This window comes from Lycium ferocissimum, chromosome 7 (assembly GCF_029784015.1).
Source record: "Lycium ferocissimum isolate CSIRO_LF1 chromosome 7, AGI_CSIRO_Lferr_CH_V1, whole genome shotgun sequence".
Lineage (NCBI taxonomy): Eukaryota > Viridiplantae > Streptophyta > Magnoliopsida > Solanales > Solanaceae > Lycium > Lycium ferocissimum.
The window spans coordinates 35995136-36015243 of NC_081348.1; the positions used below are offsets into that span (position 1 = coordinate 35995136).

At 33.8% G+C, this 20108-nt stretch overlaps 2 protein-coding genes and 1 non-coding gene across 4 annotated transcripts; 2 read left to right on the forward strand and 1 right to left on the reverse strand.

The window, feature by feature from the left end:
* Nucleotides 1-6090: 6090 nt before the first annotated feature.
* LOC132064690 (chaperone protein dnaJ A7A, chloroplastic-like) lies at nt 6091-12310 on the forward strand. Of its 2 annotated transcripts, none has more exons than XM_059457774.1 (8): nt 6091-6317; nt 6961-7075; nt 8779-8920; nt 9055-9112; nt 9644-9686; nt 10792-10840; nt 10958-11041; nt 11135-12310. In XM_059457774.1, the coding sequence occupies exons 2-8, from the start codon at nt 6969-6971 to the stop codon at nt 11987-11989; spliced, it is 1338 nt and encodes a 445-aa protein (XP_059313757.1). In that variant the 5' UTR covers nt 6091-6317; nt 6961-6968; the 3' UTR covers nt 11990-12310. The 2 variants fall into 2 exon arrangements, with proteins under 2 accessions (XP_059313757.1, XP_059313758.1); XM_059457775.1 differs by having other exon boundaries at nt 6091-6313.
* An 897-nt stretch (nt 12311-13207) lies between these two features.
* TRNAM-CAU (transfer RNA methionine (anticodon CAU)) lies at nt 13208-13292 on the reverse strand. Its single transcript is given in 2 exon segments — nt 13208-13243; nt 13255-13292. It is a non-coding gene; the product is annotated as a tRNA-Met (tRNA).
* An 854-nt stretch (nt 13293-14146) lies between these two features.
* Nucleotides 14147-17052, forward strand: LOC132064691 (7-deoxyloganetin glucosyltransferase-like). Its single transcript, XM_059457776.1, has 3 exons — nt 14147-14843; nt 15652-16360; nt 16707-17052. Exons 1-3 carry the CDS (start codon nt 14318-14320, stop codon nt 16939-16941), a joined length of 1470 nt encoding a protein of 489 aa, XP_059313759.1. The 5' UTR covers nt 14147-14317; the 3' UTR covers nt 16942-17052.
* The last annotated feature ends 3056 nt before the right edge of the window (nt 17053-20108 follow it).

Genomic DNA, 20108 nt, shown 5'->3' on the forward strand with positions numbered 1-20108 from the left:
TCAAATTCAGGTCCTCTAGTGTTTGTAACTTTGTATTATAACGGGTAGTTTAGTTATCGGATTAGGAAACTAATCTCCGTAATAAAATTGGGATCGCATTTGTCCACCAATTACTTATGTATTAGGTAATCTGATATTAAATTATAGGGATGATTTCAGAAACTTCGTTCCGGTATACCTTCATAACACTTTAGTTCACAAAGGCGTTCCCTGTTGCTCCGATCTCCCCTATGCTCAGGACGTTGTCTGGGCCAAGAGCTATAGTTAGTTGTTGTTTCTGGTTGTTTCTTCCTCGTTGTTGATACTGGCAAGACCCAGACAGATGATGTTTGTTGGTTGGCAATGAGAGGACTCTTAGTACCTACATACTCAAAAGAGGGCGTGATTTTCTTTCTTCTTCTCCCTTAGCAATGGGAGGCTCATTTATGCTAATTAAATTAGTACTCGTGTGAAAGTATTTCCCCCATCATAGAAGGTGTGAAGCAAGTGGGGTTTTTAAAGGAAAAAAGCAAAGCAAGTTCCAGGGATGCGGGCAGAGGAGGGTTTCTCGATAGTCCAAAACTAGTGATTTAGGCTTCTCTAGTCCCTAATAATTTTTTTTAGGTCAGACTCTTGGGGAACCCCTTCGTTAAGAAGAAAGTGAACAGTAGACAAAGACAAATGAAGGAGGAAATGGAGTTGAAACCTGGGAGCAGGCTTGCACGACCGTCCTTTTTTTCGATTAAAGAGTTGAGCTCTCCGGAAAAATAGCATCTCATAAGTTTCAGTTTGCGATATTACACTAACCTTTCTTATTTTAATTCTCTTGTAATCAAACTTGTTTTAAATGTTAAAAGCACTGCTCCTATATGTTGGATGAGAGATTATAATGTTAGGATTGTTGAATCAAAATTATAGGAGATAACCTTGTTTTGAGTAAAACATGATGAAAAATATTACTCAACCCGTCCCAATTTATACGAGGATTGACCTATTTAGGGAGACAAACAGCTTTTTAAATGACTTTTCTCCAACTTTTTTCATATATTGTGAATTATTAATCATGCAGACTTATAGTATTTTTTATGTAGTTTTCAAATATGTAAATTTTATGATAAAATACTCGAAGAATCTATATTTAAAATTGTACTTAAAAAAGAATTATTTGACTCCCTAAATAGGTAAACCCTCAAATAAATTGGGGCAGAGAAAGTATTTTGTCTCTAAAATTGGAATGAAGGCAGAAATGATGTTTAACGTACTCTGAATCACAACTTTTATATCTAAAATGTTTAAAGTATTGAAAAAACGTTGTCAATCGAAAGATTGTTTAACTTTTAAAATTATAACAGTATCGTATAAAATTAAGATGCATGATAGAAAAGTTAAAGTGAAAAACGTTTAAAAAAATGGTGCTGAATTCCCAGTATAATATGCATTACTATAGTATTATTCGTTGGCATTGCCTAAAGTAGGAAATCAAAGAAAAAGATTAAATATAATCAATTCTTACCTTTGTAGGTATGACAAGAACGTCTTTATTAGACGTTCTTGCTCACACATTAATTTGCTACAAAGTATAAAGTTCACAAGTTGCCATATAAATTTTCTTTCAATTTTCGAAGTGTTTGTATCACTTGAGAAATCAAAAACATATATTGGGTAATTTTTTAAGTCGTTAATTAACAAAAAAGTTAAAAAAATCAATTGAGTCCATTAGAATTCGATCACAATATCATGTAACATTGTGATTACAAGATGTTCCCTTGAAAACTTAGTAATATGTCATTTAGGCCGAACATGATTCTAATTTATCTTTACCTAATGGAGAATTTATACGTTTTAATTTAAATGATACTACAAGTTAATGCAACATTGGTTGCACCATCGCTTGCAAAAGAGTTAGGCTTGAACCAGGCAGAAGGAAAGCATATGGCCTAATAATATATTTATTGAATTAATAAGGAAGTCAAATGCAAATCTGTTGTTTGGTGCGCTATTTCACATATAATCGTCCAGACTCTAGAATTATTGTATTGATATCATTAAATTAATTTTTATGATCGGAAAATAACTGAACTTTACTTATATATTATGAAAATATATATATTAAAAAAAATCAATCTCACAAAACATATATAGACTATCACATATTCACATGTAGAAATATAAATATAACAACGTGACGGGCAAGACTCAAAATCTTGTGTTAAAGAAAGTAGAGGTTGATTTTGGGTTTAACTCAACCGCAAAAGCTAGCTTATGAGGGTAGGATTGCCCAAGTTCATATAAAGAGACCATTCATCTCATTAACCACCCATGTGACTTCAACAAAAATCACAGTACCACCACAAATTTTACCGTGCATCCGCATGCAGTACGACCCATCTATTAAATTTTTTTTAAAAAAAATTACTTGACTTTTATTTATGATGGTGGCAATCTAATATAACCCCATAAAATTAAGGAAAAAGTACACAAACTACCCATAAAATAAAATATTTACCCTAATATGCCCCCTTAAAATTTAATTACAGTAGTTACTCCTTCGGTGAATAATATTTACCCGAACTCTTGCGGCATCGATTACCTCCAAATTGCTTTTGCGGCCGCCTTGGGCCTGGTCCCAAGTCCCAACTTATTTTTCTTTTGTTTTTCCCTATTCTCCTTTCTTATATCCTTTTTGCACTTAAATTTTTTTCCATTGTTTATCTTCTTCTTTTTTTTTTGCCCCTTTTTCATTTTTCTCTTTTCTATAATTTTTTTCTTATAATAATATAAAGCATACAAAAAATAAAAATAAAAATTAATTTTTTTATTAGTAAAAATATAGAAAAATTAAACAATTAGACTATAACAAGAAATAATATAAGAAATATATTAAAGTCATTACTCATTATTAAAATTTAAATTAAAAATATATATATATAATTTTTTTCTCTTTTGCAAATGAAACAAAATTATATCTAAAACACTATTTAATTTTCTTTTACAAACGTTAACTTGCTAAAATGATATAAAAATTAGTGTATCAAAATTCAAAATTAAGCTTTAACTCTTTTTTTATATATTTTTTTTCTTTGGAAGGAATGAGCATGTTCGTTATGATACTCTATCAGTATATAATACATATTATATATTTATGATAAAAGGAGGAGTTTTTTTAAGGAATGAATTAGTTTTTTATAATACATTACCAGTATATGATATAGACCATGTGGGTATCATAGAGCACTGAGAAGTACTTTCTTATTTTCAAGGAATGAACCCGTCTCTATGATACCCCGTCGGTATATAATATATACCATGTGGGTATCATAAAGGACTGAGGATTTTTTTCTTAAAGGAATAAACCAGTCCTCTATAAACTCTGTCAATATATAGTATATGATATATACCATGTGGGTATCATAGAGGAATGGGGAGTGTTTTGAAGAAATGAACCAGCCTCCTATGATACCAGGTCAGTGTATATATGATATATATAGTCTGGGCATCATAGAGGACTGAGTGGTGTTGGAGTGAATCTGTCATCTATGTATATTATATATACCATATTGGTGTCATAGAGGTCTGAGTGTTTTCCTTGAAGGAATGAACTGCCAGTCCTCAATGATATTGTATCAGTATATGATATACTATATGGGTCAGTCACCGATGATACTCTGTCAGTATATGATATATACTAGGTTGGTATCATAGAGGACTGATTTTTTTTTTAAGGAATGAATTGTCAGTCCTCTATGATATCCTGTCAGTATATGATATACCATATGGGTATCATTAAGGACAGAGTCTTATTTTTTGAAGGGGTGAATCGATCTTCCATGATACTCTGTCAGTATATGATATACTAATTAATTATTTTAGATTAATAAAAATATAGAAAAATTAACAATTAGAATATAACAAGAAATAATATAAGAAATATATTAAAGTCATTAGCTTATTTATTAAAATTTAAAAGTAACAACAAATATATTTTTATAAACTTTTTCTCTTTTGCAAATGAAACAAAATCATATCTAAAACATTATTTAATTTACTTTTACAAACTTTAACTTGCTAAAATTGATAATAAAAATTAGTGTATCAAAATTAAGCTTTAACTTCTTTATATATATATATTTTATAATTTTTTCTTTTGAAGAAATGAACAAGTCATTTATGATACCCTGTCAGTATATAATAAGTACTATGTGAATATCATAAAAGACTAAGGAATTTTTCGAAGGAATGAATCGTCAATCGTCCCCTAATGATACCCTATCAATATATGATATATACAATGTTGGGATAATAGAGGACAGAGAGGTTTTTTTTTTTTTTTTTTTTTTTAAAAAAAAGATTTAAGAAATGAGTTATGTTTTTCTTGAAGGAATGAGTTAGTCCTTTATGATACTCTGATGATATATAATATACCATGTGAGTATCATAGAGGATAGAAGAGTGTTTTTCTTTGAAGGAATGAACAAGTCAATTATGATATCCTGTCAGTATATGATATATACCACGCGGTCATCATAGAGGACTGAGTAAAGTTTTCTTTAAGGAATGAATTTGCCGTCTATGATACCCTATCGGTATATGGTATATACCAGGTTGGTATCACAGTGGAATGTGTGTTTTTCTTGAAGGAATGAACTGTCAGTCCTCTATTATACCCTATCAATATCTCGCATATCAGGTTGTTATCATAGATGACTGAGTGTTTTTCTTGAAATAATGAACCAATCTTTGGGATACCCTGATATATACCATGTGAGTATCATGGATGATTAAGCTTTTTTTTTTTTTTTGGAAGAATGAGTCGGTCCTTTGTGATATCTTGTGAGTATATGATATATCATGTGGGTCATTCATCCATGATACCTTGTTATTATATGATATATACCATGGGGGTATCACGGAGGACTAAGGATTGTTTTCTTGGAAAAAAAATCAGTCCTCTACGATACCCTGTTAGCATACGATATACTATGTGGGTATTATAAAGGAATGAGTAGTATTATTTTGAAGGAATGAATCAATCTTCTATGATACTCTGTCAGTATATGACATATACCATGTGGGTATCACATAGGACTGAATTGTGTTTTTCTTAAAGGGATGAATCAGTCCTCTATGATACTCTATCAGTATATGATATATACCAGGTTGGTATCATAGATGACTGAGTATTTTTCTCGAAGAAATGAACCTCCAGTCGTATATGATACCCTAGTAGTATATGATATATACCATGTGAGTATCATAGTATACTGCAACAGTATACTTCAACTGCTATTGATTTGATATACTATATGCTAGAATAATTATTTTTTGAGATATAGAAAAAATACAATAAATTAAAATATAATATATCAATTATCCTTTTTATTAATATAAAAAAATGAATAAAAAGGAGCCAAAGAGGTGTGTAGAATTAGATTATGAAAAAAAAGGAAATAAAGGATTTTTTTTAAAAAAAAAATGAAATTAAAAAAGGAGAAAAAAGTAAATAAAAATCACCAGAAATTTAAAAAGCAGGATAAATCAAAATAGCAAAAAAGGTGAATGAAATTAGATTATGAAAATAAAAAAGAAAAATAAAAAGAAAAGAAATAAATGAAGTTAAAAAAGGAACGAGAAATAAAGAAATACAAAAAAAGAAAATATATAAAAAAAAAAGAAAGAAGCTAGAATTAAACATGGAATCATATTTATGGTGAAGAAGATAATAAAAAGATAGTATGATTTGGGGGAAAAATTAATTAACAAAAAAGAATAAAAAAATGAGAAATTAAAAGAAAAGGAATAGAGAAATAAAAAAGAAAACAAGAAAAAGAGACAATTCCCTATCAAAGCTACCGTGGGTAGAAATGGTAAATTGTTTTGAGGGTATGAAAATAGGGGGTATAAAAGGGTAACTATTTTATGTGCAGCGGGCATTGATATTCTCCCCCCTAAAATTAATGAATGTAAGACCAAATTGGCCCGAACACCTCACTCATTAAAAAAAAAAAAAAGAAGGTAAAATAAATATAAATATAGCAATGTTATTGATTCACCTCAAATAATATTTACTAGGTGGTAATTAAAAAAGAAGGAAAATGGGCCAGATATTTGTTGAATTAGCAAGAGCGCAGACAGGGAAGTTAAACGTGTGGCCTTGTACAGCGAACCAATATTGAGTATGTATAACAGGAGATAGCCCATTCTAGAAAGCCCTTTCTGTGTTGGGAGCCTCATCTTCCACTCAAACTCACCATTCACCTGAAACTTTCCTCAACCCTCTGTTGCACGTGGACATCACACTACTCCGGCCAATATCCGCTACAGAGTTCACTCTTTTGTAGGTTATTTAAATCCATCTGTATTGACTGGCCGACAACAATTGCTATTATTGTTTACTACCCCCCTCCGCTCTAAAAACTTCAACTTTATCATATTTGCTTACTAGATTTTGCGTTTAATTTTCTGACTCTTTTTTTTTCCCCATTTAATTATGTGTTAATAAATACCAGTTCTTTTGGGCTTCTTGTGTTTGTTGTTAATAAATATTTATCAATGTGGAAACTCGTAATGAACTTGTTGAATCTTAAATGACATCTACTTTCAATCTTCCCTCAAAGAACCAGGAGTTGGGGGAGAGTAAAGTTTACTTTTTGGGGGTGGGGGAACTCTATAGAAATATTCTTGGCTTAGGTGATTCTTATCTGTATTTACATGTAAGGAATAATGAAACTGTGTAAGTAAATTGGCTGTCCACGTGTGACTGTATGTACCTATAGCTTCTTAATCACTTTCACTTCTTGTAAATTAAGGTGCATCTTTTCCCTTTGCTCCATCTTCTTGACGATTTTGCAGACACATGTTTTGAAAATTTGTTCTTTGCCTTCTGAATGTAGTCCTTTTTATTCTACCACTACCTCTATCAGAATGTTTTAATTGTGTTCCTCAATTAAACTCATATTGATGTTATGCTTGATGTATTTGCAGTATATTAGATGGCAATCATACCTTGTGGAAGCACATGGGTTGCCCGGTGGGGAGTTCAGCCTCAGTGTATGCTAAAATCTCCTGTTACAAGTAAATTATCAGCATCTCCATTTTGGTGAGTCATGCTAGGGCATTCTTGAACATGAATCACTTATTTTGTTGTATAAGAAATATGTTTTTTTCCTCGAATTTTATGGATTTCATCTGGAAATGTTTCTGTTTTAGCTGTGACATCTGATCTTTGTTATCTTTTTGTGTATCTACCTATTAAACCCCAAATTCTTCTGCTGAACATATTATTGTCATCATTTTCAAGTTCCCATATGTTGTGAAATTCTTGCAGACTGACCTTCTATTTGTTTATGCTTTTGGTTAACCTCACAACATAACAACAACAATAACAACATACCCAGTGTAATCCCACAAGTGGGTCTGGGGAGGGTAGAGTGTACGGAGACCATACCCCTACCTTGGTAGATAGAGAGGCTGTTTCCGATAGACCCTCGGCTCAAGTAAAGCGGTTAATCTCACATCATCACCTCCAATATATTCTTCTGGATTCAAACTCTATATGTTTATAAGTCATTTGAGCAAACTTTGTATTAAAGTTCACATAATTGGTGATACATTTTAATTGTATGAGGGAGAAATTTTGTGGTCCTCTTCTGTATAGTGACGTCTTGAACTAGTACATTTTCTGATTATGCTTCAGAACTTTAGGTAGTATGTTAACAGTAAATGACTGTCAGAAGAAATTTCTTGCATTAACCATTTAGTTGCGACCCTGATAGAAAATTGCCCTACAGTCTCACCATACGAAGCAGGAACAAATGAACGTGCCATTAGTGTATACTCTGATATTGGCAGTTTCCATTGACAAATGTATTTATCCATATATGGAATTAGACTTCCACCTATATCTTTTGAATACTTCTGGCACAGTGGTGATTATGTAGTGAATAAAAGTTGGCCTTGGACGATGCATCTCAGTAGAAGTTGATGCAAAGTGTCATATGAGGTCTCTATGGAAGATAAAAGTTACATATTGTTCGGGAAAGTAGAAGGCGAGATATACACATTGACATTAAAGAGTTTGTGATCTTTCTTAAATAGAATCGACAAGTACATGTGACTGCAACTTGATGGTTTTACATCATACTCATAAATCATGTTTGTTTGTGTCAACCACAACACAATTGTAATCCCCCCTCCTATCTAATGAATTAAGCATATAAAACAAACGAGACCTTGATCCAGTCCAGCCCCATGGCTACTCCACAATGAAATGAGGAGTATGTCGTTTTTGTTTTCTCGTTTGGAGCATGCCCCTCTATAATTTAATAGGCCATGCTTGGGAGAATTTGACATATCTTTTTAACCTTAAGTATGTTCTTACTAGTTTGGCTTGCATAGATGATTGGACATTGGATTTCCTTCCTATTGTTAGGGGAAAGTTCAATTCTTCTCGCACAAGTCATTTACATTTAGCCCCAGGGCTTTGGTTTATTGGTAAGAAGGCAGTGGGTGATTTGTAAATTAGACAAATGTCACAAATTTGAAACCTGGCTCGTACTAAAACTTTGATGTATGTGGAGAAGGGTAGAGGGATGGATCCATTATTCTCCGAGGTTCAAATTGTGCACCAGCTAGCTCTCGGGGATTGTTCAGTTATCAAAAAGAAAAATCAAACCTTTTGCATCTAAGAAGTATATGATAATTGACGTGTTTTCTGCCCCAAGAGATGACTGCCATATCCACTTGCTTAACCAGCAGATGGCATCCTGTCCACGCTTATTCACCTTGTTATCGTCTATGCAGTTTCTCAAGCAAGACAAGGGCATTGGCATCCCCAAATTCAACCTTCTTTTGTCAAGAGTCCCTGCAAGCACTTTCCAGTTCAGTGTCAAACAGGAACCAATATCAACGAAGGGGAACCCGTTTAGTTGTTAGAGCTGAAAAGGTAAGATGCTGTGCAGATATCCTTTTCCTAGAATGTGATTTAGTTGTCAGGATATGAGTTACATTTATGTTTGTCTGTGAGTTTGTAAATATATAGCACAGTAGAGCTGGTTTAATGTTGTTACATCTTCACAGGATTACTATGATGTCCTTGGTGTATCTAGAAACGCTAGCAAATCAGATATCAAAAGTTGTGAGTACAATTTTCACTCTTTTCTTTTCTATTCTCTCCTTTCGAGTTCCCTCCACAAATTTCATTGTAGCTTCTAGGTGGTATTGTATAATAAACCAGGCCAAACTCTGTATTTGTTAAGAGATATGGTTGTGAATAGTGTATTGCTTTCTTAATTTGATGCTGAATATTACTAATTGTTTTTGTGCATTGATTCTTGTTTTGGTACTAGTGAGAATCAGAATATCTGGTATATAAATATGAAAAAAAGAATTATCCTTCTCGTTATAAAGTGGTTTTATCTTCTTCGAGTGCATTTTCAAACCTGGCCTCCTGAAATTTGGTCTCTCTAGAAAGTTTTGAAGTTAGAGAATATCATCGTAACCTAGTCCTTTTACATACCCTGTCTACCTAGAATTCGCTAATCATTTATGTCCTTGAATTTGACTGTAAATTAGAACACTGATAGGTTGCTCCAGAACTGTGTAGTTGAAAAAGATACATTCATTGCATTCGTGTTATGTTTCTGATCATCTGTTTTTTCTTGTTTAGCTTACCGGAAGCTTGCAAGGAGTTACCATCCTGATGTGAACAAGTGAGTATAGTCCCTAGATTTTTGAGATGTGATGCCTTTTACTGTGATCTTCTTGTTGAAAGATGATATAAAGTAGAATATATTTGGCTTTTGTGTAGCTTTAAATTTACTTTTGTATTTTGTTGAAGAGCCATGTTTACCTTCTCAAGGTCAGATGATTGAGTCCTTTCACTGATTTTGCTTATAGTTCCTGGAAATATGAGATGCGGTGCTTTCTACTATGGTGGTGTTGTTGAAAGATGATAGAGAGTAGTACATACTTAGCCTTTTCTCTAGCTTTAATTTTCTATTGCATCTTGTTGTACCTGCTGAAGAACAGATGATTGACCTCTTTACAAGTTTTTATTTTTCCTTCTTTTGTGCGGAGAATAATAGTGGAAACTAGAAAATGAAGTTCAGACTTAGCGAATAGTTATGGGAAAGATGGATGAAGAATTTTGTAGTGGACATGTGAAACTGTGAATTTACCATATAATAGCATATCTTGTCTAGAATTTTTTTAACCAGGTTATATTTTTATTTGTGAGAGGGTAAATAATTGAAATGCTGCAAGGAATTGCATGGTTTTTGTCTCATCTTTCTTTGAAAAACCACATTATTTGAGGCCTTGTACTGTCTGTTTATGTTTCTATACATGTAAATACGTTTTGTTAACATGTTTTTTTTTTTACCATAATATTTTGTAGCCTTTGTGTTGTATGTTTGAACTACATGGAAATTAATAGAACATAATCATATGATCCATCCACAAAATCTACGAGTTATTTGTTCAATTAGTAAAAAGAAAGGGGCGAATTATAACAGTGAGTATTTGGTCACTGATTACTGTAAATGACCAAAAAAATGACAAAGAACCCAACTTTTTCACACTATGGCGCCCTTTACTGGAAAGGTGACACTAGCTGATGAAAAGTAGTCTGTGAAGAAATAAACATAAGACGTTTGGGATAGCTATTAATTGTTTATTAGTTGATACAAGCTTTAGTTTCCTCATGACATACGTAAGTATATATTCATATGAAGGTGCACAGTCATTGTAGATCTATATTTTTTTTCTTGACAGTATGTAAGATCCTTATGTGCATTCATGTCTTCCATGTTGTAGAGAACCTGGAGCTGAACAGAAATTTAAGGAGATCAGCAATGCTTATGAGGTATAATTTTTTTTCTTGTAGCCTTTATTTTTGTCCTGCTAAAAGGTAACTGACAAGTGACGACTATAATGGAGGATATTGCGAGCACTTCTCATGGCATTTGATGTTTTAAAATAGGTTTTGTCCGATGATGAGAAACGTTCCATATATGACAAATATGGGGAGGCTGGCCTTAAAGGAGCTGGCATGGGCGGCATGGGGGTGAGGATTTCTTACTTTATAAGTAGATCTAGCAGTAGCAGCAGATGGTTATCTTACCTATATAATTTTTGACTTACTGTTCCTTATTTGTAGGATTTTAGCAACGCCTTTGATTTGTTTGAGTCTTTGTTCGATGGCTTCGGTGGTATGGGGGGTGGCATGGGCATGGGAGGTAGAGGTTCTCGGAGCAGGGCCACAGAAGGTGAAGACCAGGGCTATAATCTGGTTTTGAATTTCAAAGAAGCTGTATTTGGGGTTGAGAAGGAAATTGAAATTAGCAGGCTTGAAACTTGTGGCACTTGTGATGGATCAGGTGCAAAACCTGGGACTAAACCATCGACCTGTAATACTTGTGGTGGGCAAGGGCAGGTTGTGTCCTCGGCAAGGACCCCACTGGGTGTTTTCCAGCAGGTGACAACATGCTCTGCTTGTGGAGGGACTGGAGAGATTTCTACTCCTTGCAGCACCTGTAATGGTGATGGCCGAGTGAGGAAGTCAAAACGCATTAGCTTGAAAGTTCCACCTGGTGTGGATTCAGGTAGTCGTTTAAGGGTTCGTTCAGAAGGTAATGCAGGAAGGAGAGGTGGACCCCCTGGAGATCTTTTTGTCATGATTGAAGTTCTCCCAGATCCAGTATTAAAACGGGACGACACCAATATTCTCTACAATTGCAAAGTTTCTTACATTGATGCGATTTTGGGTACAACCATGAAGGTTCCTACAGTAGATGGAATGGTTGATCTAAAGATTCCATCAGGTACCCAGCCTGGAACAACATTGGTGATGGCCAAAAAAGGTGTGCCGTTCCTGAGTAAACCGAATATGAGGGGTGATCAACTAGTGAGGGTGCAAGTTGAGATTCCAAAACGGTTGAGCAGTGAAGAGAGAAAGCTCATAGAAGAGCTTGCAAATCTAAACAAGCCTAAAGCTGCCAACAGTAGGAGATAGTTTGTATCTGAAACAACCGTTGTTTTAGCTTTCTAATAGTTCCAGTGACGAATATTCTTGTGTGCTGGGTTTGAGATTTGTTCCGCTATTTACTCTACCTACTGGCACACTCATATGAATGTTTATTCCTCAAAGTCTATATATAGCATAGTTGTAGACATAGACAATTTTGAGTGTTGATTTTGTATTATGTACTATACCTACACCGAGCGAAATGCTGGTAAAAGATCAAGAGGGCTGAGCGAAGATTGTTGATGTCTCAATATTTATTATATATTATCATTTGCTTCTCCATCAAAAGTGATTTGAGGTTGATTGTAACTTGCTCCAATAACCACTTCAATATTCTTAGCTTCAAGCTGTTCCCCTACACCCTTTGTTACCGTGTCAATTTTCCTTTTCTGGTATGACGAGTACTACTAGACAACACAAAAGAACTGAATTCTTAGTCCTCGATTACTTCATTTTCTTGATATGAGAAGGAAACGAGGAGTAACCAAGTGGGCATGTTGGGCAGAGAGGAGGATAAGCTCTGGTTATGTTGACTTAAGCTTTGACCTAAAAAGTTAGTGTAGAATTGCTATAAGCTGCCTAGTTCCCCTATCCTCCCCGACGTGAAAGGATATCACACTGCTTTTTCAGTCCTTCATAGAGCACTATGGTCGTTTGGTAGGTAATTAAAATTATTTCGGGACTAATTTATCCCATCTTTTGGGATGGTATAAAATAATCTCGGGTTAAGTGGGATAAGAAGGGATATCTCGAGGGTGGGATTATACTTCATTTTGTACCGTGTTTGGTAGAGATAAATTTATACCTCCTACCAAACACGGTACAAAAAATTAGTGCTGGGATATCCCAGCCTATACCATGCACCAAACGACCCCAAGAGCAGGAACACCTTTATCTTTTCGATTTCTTTGTGGTATTTTTCATTTGTAGAAAAGTGAGACCTAAGAGCTCAAGTTACCACTTTGAGAGAGAAAATTACTGGGATACACTAATTTAGAATTAGTAAGGAGCGCCAACAATATATTACGAAGAATCCACAGATCAGCAAGAATTTATCATGAGTTTCAATATCAACTTAGGCAAAAAGTCTCGTGGTTACAAAAAAAAAAAAAAAAAAAAAAAAAAAGGATAACTATTTATCAGGAGGAAAAAAAGAAGGCATACTAGGGGAAGAAAAGGTAAAATGGGATTAAATGAAAAAGGGAATGGGGTGAGAGAGGCTCGAACTCTCGACCTCAGGATACCTCAGAAGCTATGAGACCTACGCGCTAGCCAACTGCGCCACCACCCCAGTTGTTTATCTCCACAGAACTTTACAATATAAGGCTTATTGTTTAATTTCATTCTGAACTTCCTATCATGCCATGGCCTTTTATATTGTTTTGAATTATTTGTCCTTGTGCCGAGGGTCTCCTGGAAACAGCCTCTCTACCTCCAAAGGTAGGGTATGTCTTCTTACACTTTATCCTCCCCTGACCTCACTTTGTGAGATTTCCTAGGTATTTTATTGTTGTAAAAGATTCTTGGAGACAAATAACATAGAATCTCCAAGATCTTCGATTGTTTAAATATAGTTCTGCTCTGAGTGCAAAAGACAGTAGCCAGGTCTTGAATGGATTCACTGGTTCCCCAAGAATTTAATTAATCAAATTATACAGTTGATAATTGGTCTACATTTTGGCTCTATTCGGTTTAGCATAAAGCATCTTACACAGAAGGTATCCGTTTGAAAATATTAGTAGAAAGAAAAAAAAAATCATATTTTTTGAGTCATTTTCCAGAATATTGATAGTATATGTGATAATTGCAGATGGTAGGAGCAAAATATTTCACGACAGAGACAAAAAATATTTCCTGTTGATAAGCTCAACACAAAATGGACGGATACAAAAATAATACGTAGTAATTGGATACAACTTAAACATATATTTAGTCGAGGGCGCGATTCTCTTACTTCAGCTTTTGTCTATTCTTTTGGTTTCTTTCCCTTGTTCTAATTGTTCACGACAGCCCACGTCTCTTAGTACTGCATTAATTATTTTACAGGAAAATATTTTTTAAATAACATTTATTGCGCGGATTGGCCTTCAATAATTCCATCAAATACTCCTCGATTTGCTAATGTTATTAGGAATCTTCAATATTTATTTCACTCATCATCGAAAAATATCTTTCATGAAAACAAACATTTATGAAAAATAACTTCCGTCACACCAAGCACAAACCAGTTCAAAGAGAATCACCAACCTATAAAGTTCTAGATTGTTTTTCAGCCAAGAAAAAGCCACAAACTCACCATAGAGAAAACAGAGGAAAATGGGGTCTCTTGAAGGAAAAAAATCCCAAAAACCTCATGCTGTATGCATACCATTTCCATCACAAGGCCACATAAATCCTATGCTAAAAATTTCAATACTCCTTCATTCCAAAGGCTTTCACATAACATTTGTCAACTCTGAATATAATCACAAGAGATTGCTCAAATCACGAGGCCCTTCTTTTCTTGAAAATAATTTCCAAGATTTCATTTTTGAAACTATTCCAGATGGACTTCCTCCAATTGATGCTGATACTACACAACATATTCCTTCTCTTTGTTTCTCCACAAAAGAAAATTGTTTAGCTCCATTTAGAGAGCTTTTAATCAAGATTAATAATTCATCCAATGATGATGTTCCTCCAGTGAGTTGCATAATTTTTGATGGAATTATGACATTTGCTTTGTTAGCTGCTCAAGAAATTGGTGTCCCAAGTGTTAGCTTCAGAACGACAAATGCTTGCAGTTTCATGTGCAATAAACACTTGCCTCTCCTTATTGAAAAAGGAATTCTGCCTCTCAAAGGTTAGAATTCTTGAAAATTCAATCTTATATAGTTTATTCTCACTATCTATAATCGGATCGATTCACTCATGGTTAGTCAACTTTTAAGTTTACTGCACTAAAAACATTAAAATTATTTTTTTCTATATATTAATAGAAAATGAAAAATGGTGGAAAATGCAAAATCCGATGCCGAAAGTACGAGTAAACTGTTAAATGTATATTATTGCCATGTATAAATGTATAGATATGTCAATAACTCATCTTACATCATATTTATCATGGGATACTACTTCAGAAAGAAGCACGTGTTTTTACCAAACTTAAAACCTGCCGTCTTTCACCATGTGTCATCGCAGGGGGTTATTGCCATTTTTTCAAAAGTGGGTTGGACTATGAGGTTTATTTTTTCTAAGTGAGCCAAGTAAATATTACTCCGTATATAAAGTGCTATTTGTATTTCTGGGACTCAATTTAACATTTTTTGGCTTTTTATTTTATTTTTAATATAGGTATGATTGAACTACTGTTTTGTATTATAAAAATTAGTTTACAACTTTGGGGCAATCTAAAAATTGAATGATAATTATTGAAATTAACCTATTTTGTAACCATGTTGTTCTTTTTTCTTTCTGGGTTCTTTTTCTTTACATCCCATTAAGGAAATTAGTCCAAATAAGACAATGTTTGGTGCACAAGATAACAACAGGAAAGTTTTCTTTTTGAGAAAAAAATTTGACCAAGTTGATCTTCTCCTGTAAAGTGCATATATTATTGAATTATTATTGATGCAATGTTTTATTTTCCTTATTTACTGGTATTTATGCAGATGAAAGTGATATAACAAATGGGTATTTGGACACGATTATAGATTATATACCTAGTATGAAAAATCTCTGTCTTAGGGAATTCCCCAGCCAAATTAGAACCACAAATATAAATGACAAATTGCTGAATTTCATTATGGGAGAAACTGAAGGAGCTTCAAAAGCATCAGCCATTATTTTCCACACTTTTGATTCACTCGAATTTAATGTCTTAAGAGACTTATCCTTAATTTGTCCTCCACTTTACACTATTGGACCTCTTCAATTGCTCACTGATCAACTTCCAAAAAATAGTCTAAAATTCCTTAGAGCCAATTTATGGAAAGAAGATGAGGACTGTCTCAATTGGCTAAATTCAAAAGAGGAAAAATCAGTGGTTTATGTGAATTTTGGTAGCATAACAGTATTGACAAAAACCCAACTCATGGAATTTGCATGGGGACTTGCTAATAGCAAGAAAAACTTTTTCTGGGTAATTAGGTCTGATGCAGTTGTTGGTGATGATTCTGCTATGTTACCAAATGAATTCGTCGAAGAAACTAAAGAAAGAGGCCTAATTTCAAGATGGTGTTGCCAAGAACAAGTTTTGAAACACTCATCAATCGGTGCGTTTTTGACTCACTGTGGATGGAATTCAGTAATGGAAAGTATAGGAAGTGGCGTACCTATGATTTGTTGGCCATTTTTTGCCGATCAACACATAAACTGCAGGTATATTTATCGTTTAAGTAATATAAACTGTCAGTGTAAGATTGTTTACACCATCGGGTTATTTTTATCTGGTGTAGTAGGTAACCTATCTATCACCTTATTTTCAAGATTAGAAATCTCACGGTTTAATGAAGCTTTCATGTAGACATTCTTTGGTTGACCTGATGGTACAAAAACGTAAACTCACATGTTATTCATATTATTATATTATTATATATGCATCAAATTATATATAATTTTTGTCCCTTTTTGTTAGTACATAGTAAGTACTTTATAAATAAAAAAATAAGTGGTGGAATTCAAAAATAAATAAAGTTTAATTTCGATCCCTCATTTTCATGTGCAGGTATGCATGTTATGAATGGGGTGTTGGCATGGAAATTGACAAGAATGTGAAGAGAGATGAAGTAGACAAGATTGTGAGGGAAATGATGGATGGAGATAAAGGTAAGAAAGTGAAGAAAAAGGCAAGTGAATGGAAAAAATTGGCACAAGAAGCTACTAGAGTTGAGGGTTCATCAAGCTTGAATTTAGATAAATTAGTGAAAGATGAACTTCTATTCAATTATCCAGTTTGTTAGTAGAATGCTTAAATGAGAAATGAGGAGAAGTGAATAAAATCAAATCGGGGTTGATGTGTCATCTAAGAAATTTGATTATCTCAATGTACATGTAAATCATTTTTATTCTTTCTTGCTCCTCTTTTGAAAATTAGGAGATTGTATAGCATATATCATTTCTTAATTAATTTGATCCCTTGTACCGATTGAAGAAAAATGTCTAGCTTAAAAGTATACTTGATCATAAGGATTACTTTAGGGATTCAAGAGTTTGATAGAGAAAAATAAAAAAAAATTAAAGAAACGCGCAGAACATTAAAACACACACACATATATATATGAAGATAGAATGAATTCAACAGAGTGATTCTTGAATTCAAGGACGGATCAAGAAGGTCAAGAACATATTCAATAATTTCAAGACAAGTCTATCCTACTAATTGATTCATAACAACAAGAAGGGAATTTGGCACTTATATACAACTTTAAAGAACAATTGACAGTCCTTAGATAATAACTAATATTGGCACTTGTCTTCCAAAAATATTGGCAACAAATTACTCTTACTAATTTTGCCCCTCTTTCTTCACATTTTTCCAACCCGCCTCAGATATCTTCTTTAATAACTCATCTGTTGTCGGAAAAATGGCACGTGATCGATTTTTTTTATTTTGAGCATATTTTTTTACATGTATATCACATTGTATAGTACATATATTACACACATATTTCGTGGATATGTACAAGTATATATATGATATACATGAAAAAATTGATAGTTCATGGAGAAGTTCTATTTTCGGCATATTTTTCCAAAATGTATATCATATTGTATATTGTGTATATCATTATATATCATATACAAATTTTCTTAGATATACATGAAATACATAAGATACAAAAATATACATGAAAGAAAAAAACGAATATCAATGAAATAATGTATAACATAATTACCGAAAGAAGTAGCGCACCTTGAACATATTTCTCTCTTATCATCATTTTTTATCTTTTCTCTTTCATAACCTTTTTTTTTTCATTTTTCAACAAAAAACAAAAAAAGAGTTCATAAACTTTATACACATCATGTTAGAGAGTGCATATTTGGCTAGTAAAATTTCTCTTTCTGCATTTTCTTTCATGTTTGAGTGCTTGCCCAGATGGTCGACCTCATCTTGGCTTCTCTCATTTATAACTATTTTATGAAATTTACGGACATGATCCGAACCCCAAAGTCAAAAGGTCTAGATTTCTTAAAGAGTTTTAAAGAACCTGAACCATTTGACTATGGTTAACGGGGTCATGGTTTGGGGGTCAAATCGTGTCCCAAAGACCATCTAATTTGAATTTTGTAATGAAACAATGCCGGATTGGCAATACTTTGGAACTAACCTAAGAAAATTATTGCAGTAACTTACCCGATCAATTACTGTAACAATTGACGCCTATTCGAAAACACTTCACACTACTTATTTGGTAAAAACTTGCAAATTAGTAATGAAACGATGTCGATTGGAAATACTTTGATGCAGTAACTTACAAGATCAGTTATTGTAACAACTTAGGCCTATTCGGCAACACTTTACACCACTCATTTAGTTAAAACTTGTAAATTCGTAATGAAACGATCCCGGATTAGCAATATTTTAAGACTAACCTAAAAAAGTTATTGCAGTAACCTACAACCAATGCCTAACCGGCAATACTTTCAAGTTTCAAAAAAATGCATAAACTATCAGTTTTGACATCCTTTCGATTCAATTCGATTACCAAAAAAAGCGGCAGTAAGCTAGCTTACCGAAAATCGGTAAAAGCGGCAGTAACTTGCTTTCGATTCGATTAGCATCCCAAGTTACATCAAAATTGGAGTTAGATCATCCTAGCATTTGACTACTCTTCTTAATTCTAAATTAAAATGGAAGGAGTTTGTAGCATTAAAACCAGAAAGAACAAAAGTAAAAAGAAAAAAGAAGAACAAAAGGTTTAAGAGAAAAAGGAAAAAAAAAAACGGATTCGAACCTTATCTGTTAAACCCATAAACCCTAGGAAATTTCAAACTCTCCAAACAAACAACTGAAATTCTTCTTTCTCCAAGAAAACTATGGACTGCAACAACGAGATCTCCCTTGATCCATGCTGGATGTGCTTGACGGCCCCCCATAAGACGCTCACTTAGGGACTTCTTACTCCAGCTGTTCCAAGAGTCGACCATGTCCCACCGGAAATCGTAGACGAGATACTAGATCTCCCATCTTCCCGTGAAGAGTGTCACAAGGTTCAAGCTTTGAACCAATAGAAGGAACTCATGTCCGAGCCCTCGTTTCGTAACCATAATTCAAACTCCGGTCCCTCAATTCTTGTATTTACTAAACAAAAGTATGGGGCATCTTATGACATATTTTCAATATTCAATTTCAATCCTCCCGATATGGTTCACCCCTTCCGCTCCAGTTCTGTCCTTTCGGTGGGTCTAGTAAACGGCCTCATGTGCCTTTTCCGGAGAGCGTGGTCAGACGAAATTGCTGTTTAGAAGGCAGCAAACCCTCAATACTGGATGCTTCCGGCATCTGAAACCAAGCCGAACCAGTGGGATGCATAGGTTGCTTTATGTTATGATGCCCAAAAGGATGAATGCTATATATTGAGAATCTTCGGTGGTGGAAAAATGGTGCGCCCATCTGCAAACCCAAATTACGTAGAAATATTTTTCTTGAACAATTTTGAATGGAAACAGTTAAATTTTTCCAAGCCTTTCCAAATGATGCGCGAAAGCGAAAGTTGTGATTATCTGATCAAAGATATACCTTATTGGTTAGTTCGTGTAGAAAAAACACCGGGAAATTGATGGCGTAATCGTATTACTATTTTGTGTAGGGTTTTGCTTAGTTAAAAAAGAATTTAAGGAATTGTTAATGCCAACCATCTTTCAAACTTTAGAAGAAAAAATGCTTAAGGATTGTGTTGTGGTTTGGAAAGATTTCATTAGGCTGTTAGAATGGTAGGAACAGGGCGAGATTGGTGTATGAGACGTGTCTGAGGACAATCTTTAGACCAAAGAAGTAAAATTTAGACCATTAGGTGGATTTGAAAAGACTTTATGTTGTTTGAGTTATGGTGAGTTGGTGGTTTTAAATGAAAATGGGGTATTGGTGATTTATGATCCCTTGACTAGCATAGTCAAGGCAAAA

Bases quoted from the DNA above. Each gene is read 5' to 3' on its own strand.
- LOC132064691 (XM_059457776.1), top strand. From the start codon at position 14,318: ATGGGGTCTCTTGAAGGAAAAAAATCCCAAAAACCTCATGCTGTATGC. The intron at 14,844-15,651 runs GTTAGAATTCTT...GTATTTATGCAG, and splicing joins AGGAATTCTGCCTCTCAAAG to ATGAAAGTGATATAACAAAT. The intron at 16,361-16,706 runs GTATATTTATCG...TTTCATGTGCAG, and splicing joins GATCAACACATAAACTGCAG to GTATGCATGTTATGAATGGG.
- LOC132064690 (XM_059457774.1), top strand. From the start codon at position 6,969: ATGGCAATCATACCTTGTGGAAGCACATGGGTTGCCCGGTGGGGAGTT. The intron at 7,076-8,778 runs GTGAGTCATGCT...TCGTCTATGCAG, and splicing joins TTATCAGCATCTCCATTTTG to TTTCTCAAGCAAGACAAGGG. The intron at 10,841-10,957 runs GTATAATTTTTT...GTTTTAAAATAG, and splicing joins AGATCAGCAATGCTTATGAG to GTTTTGTCCGATGATGAGAA.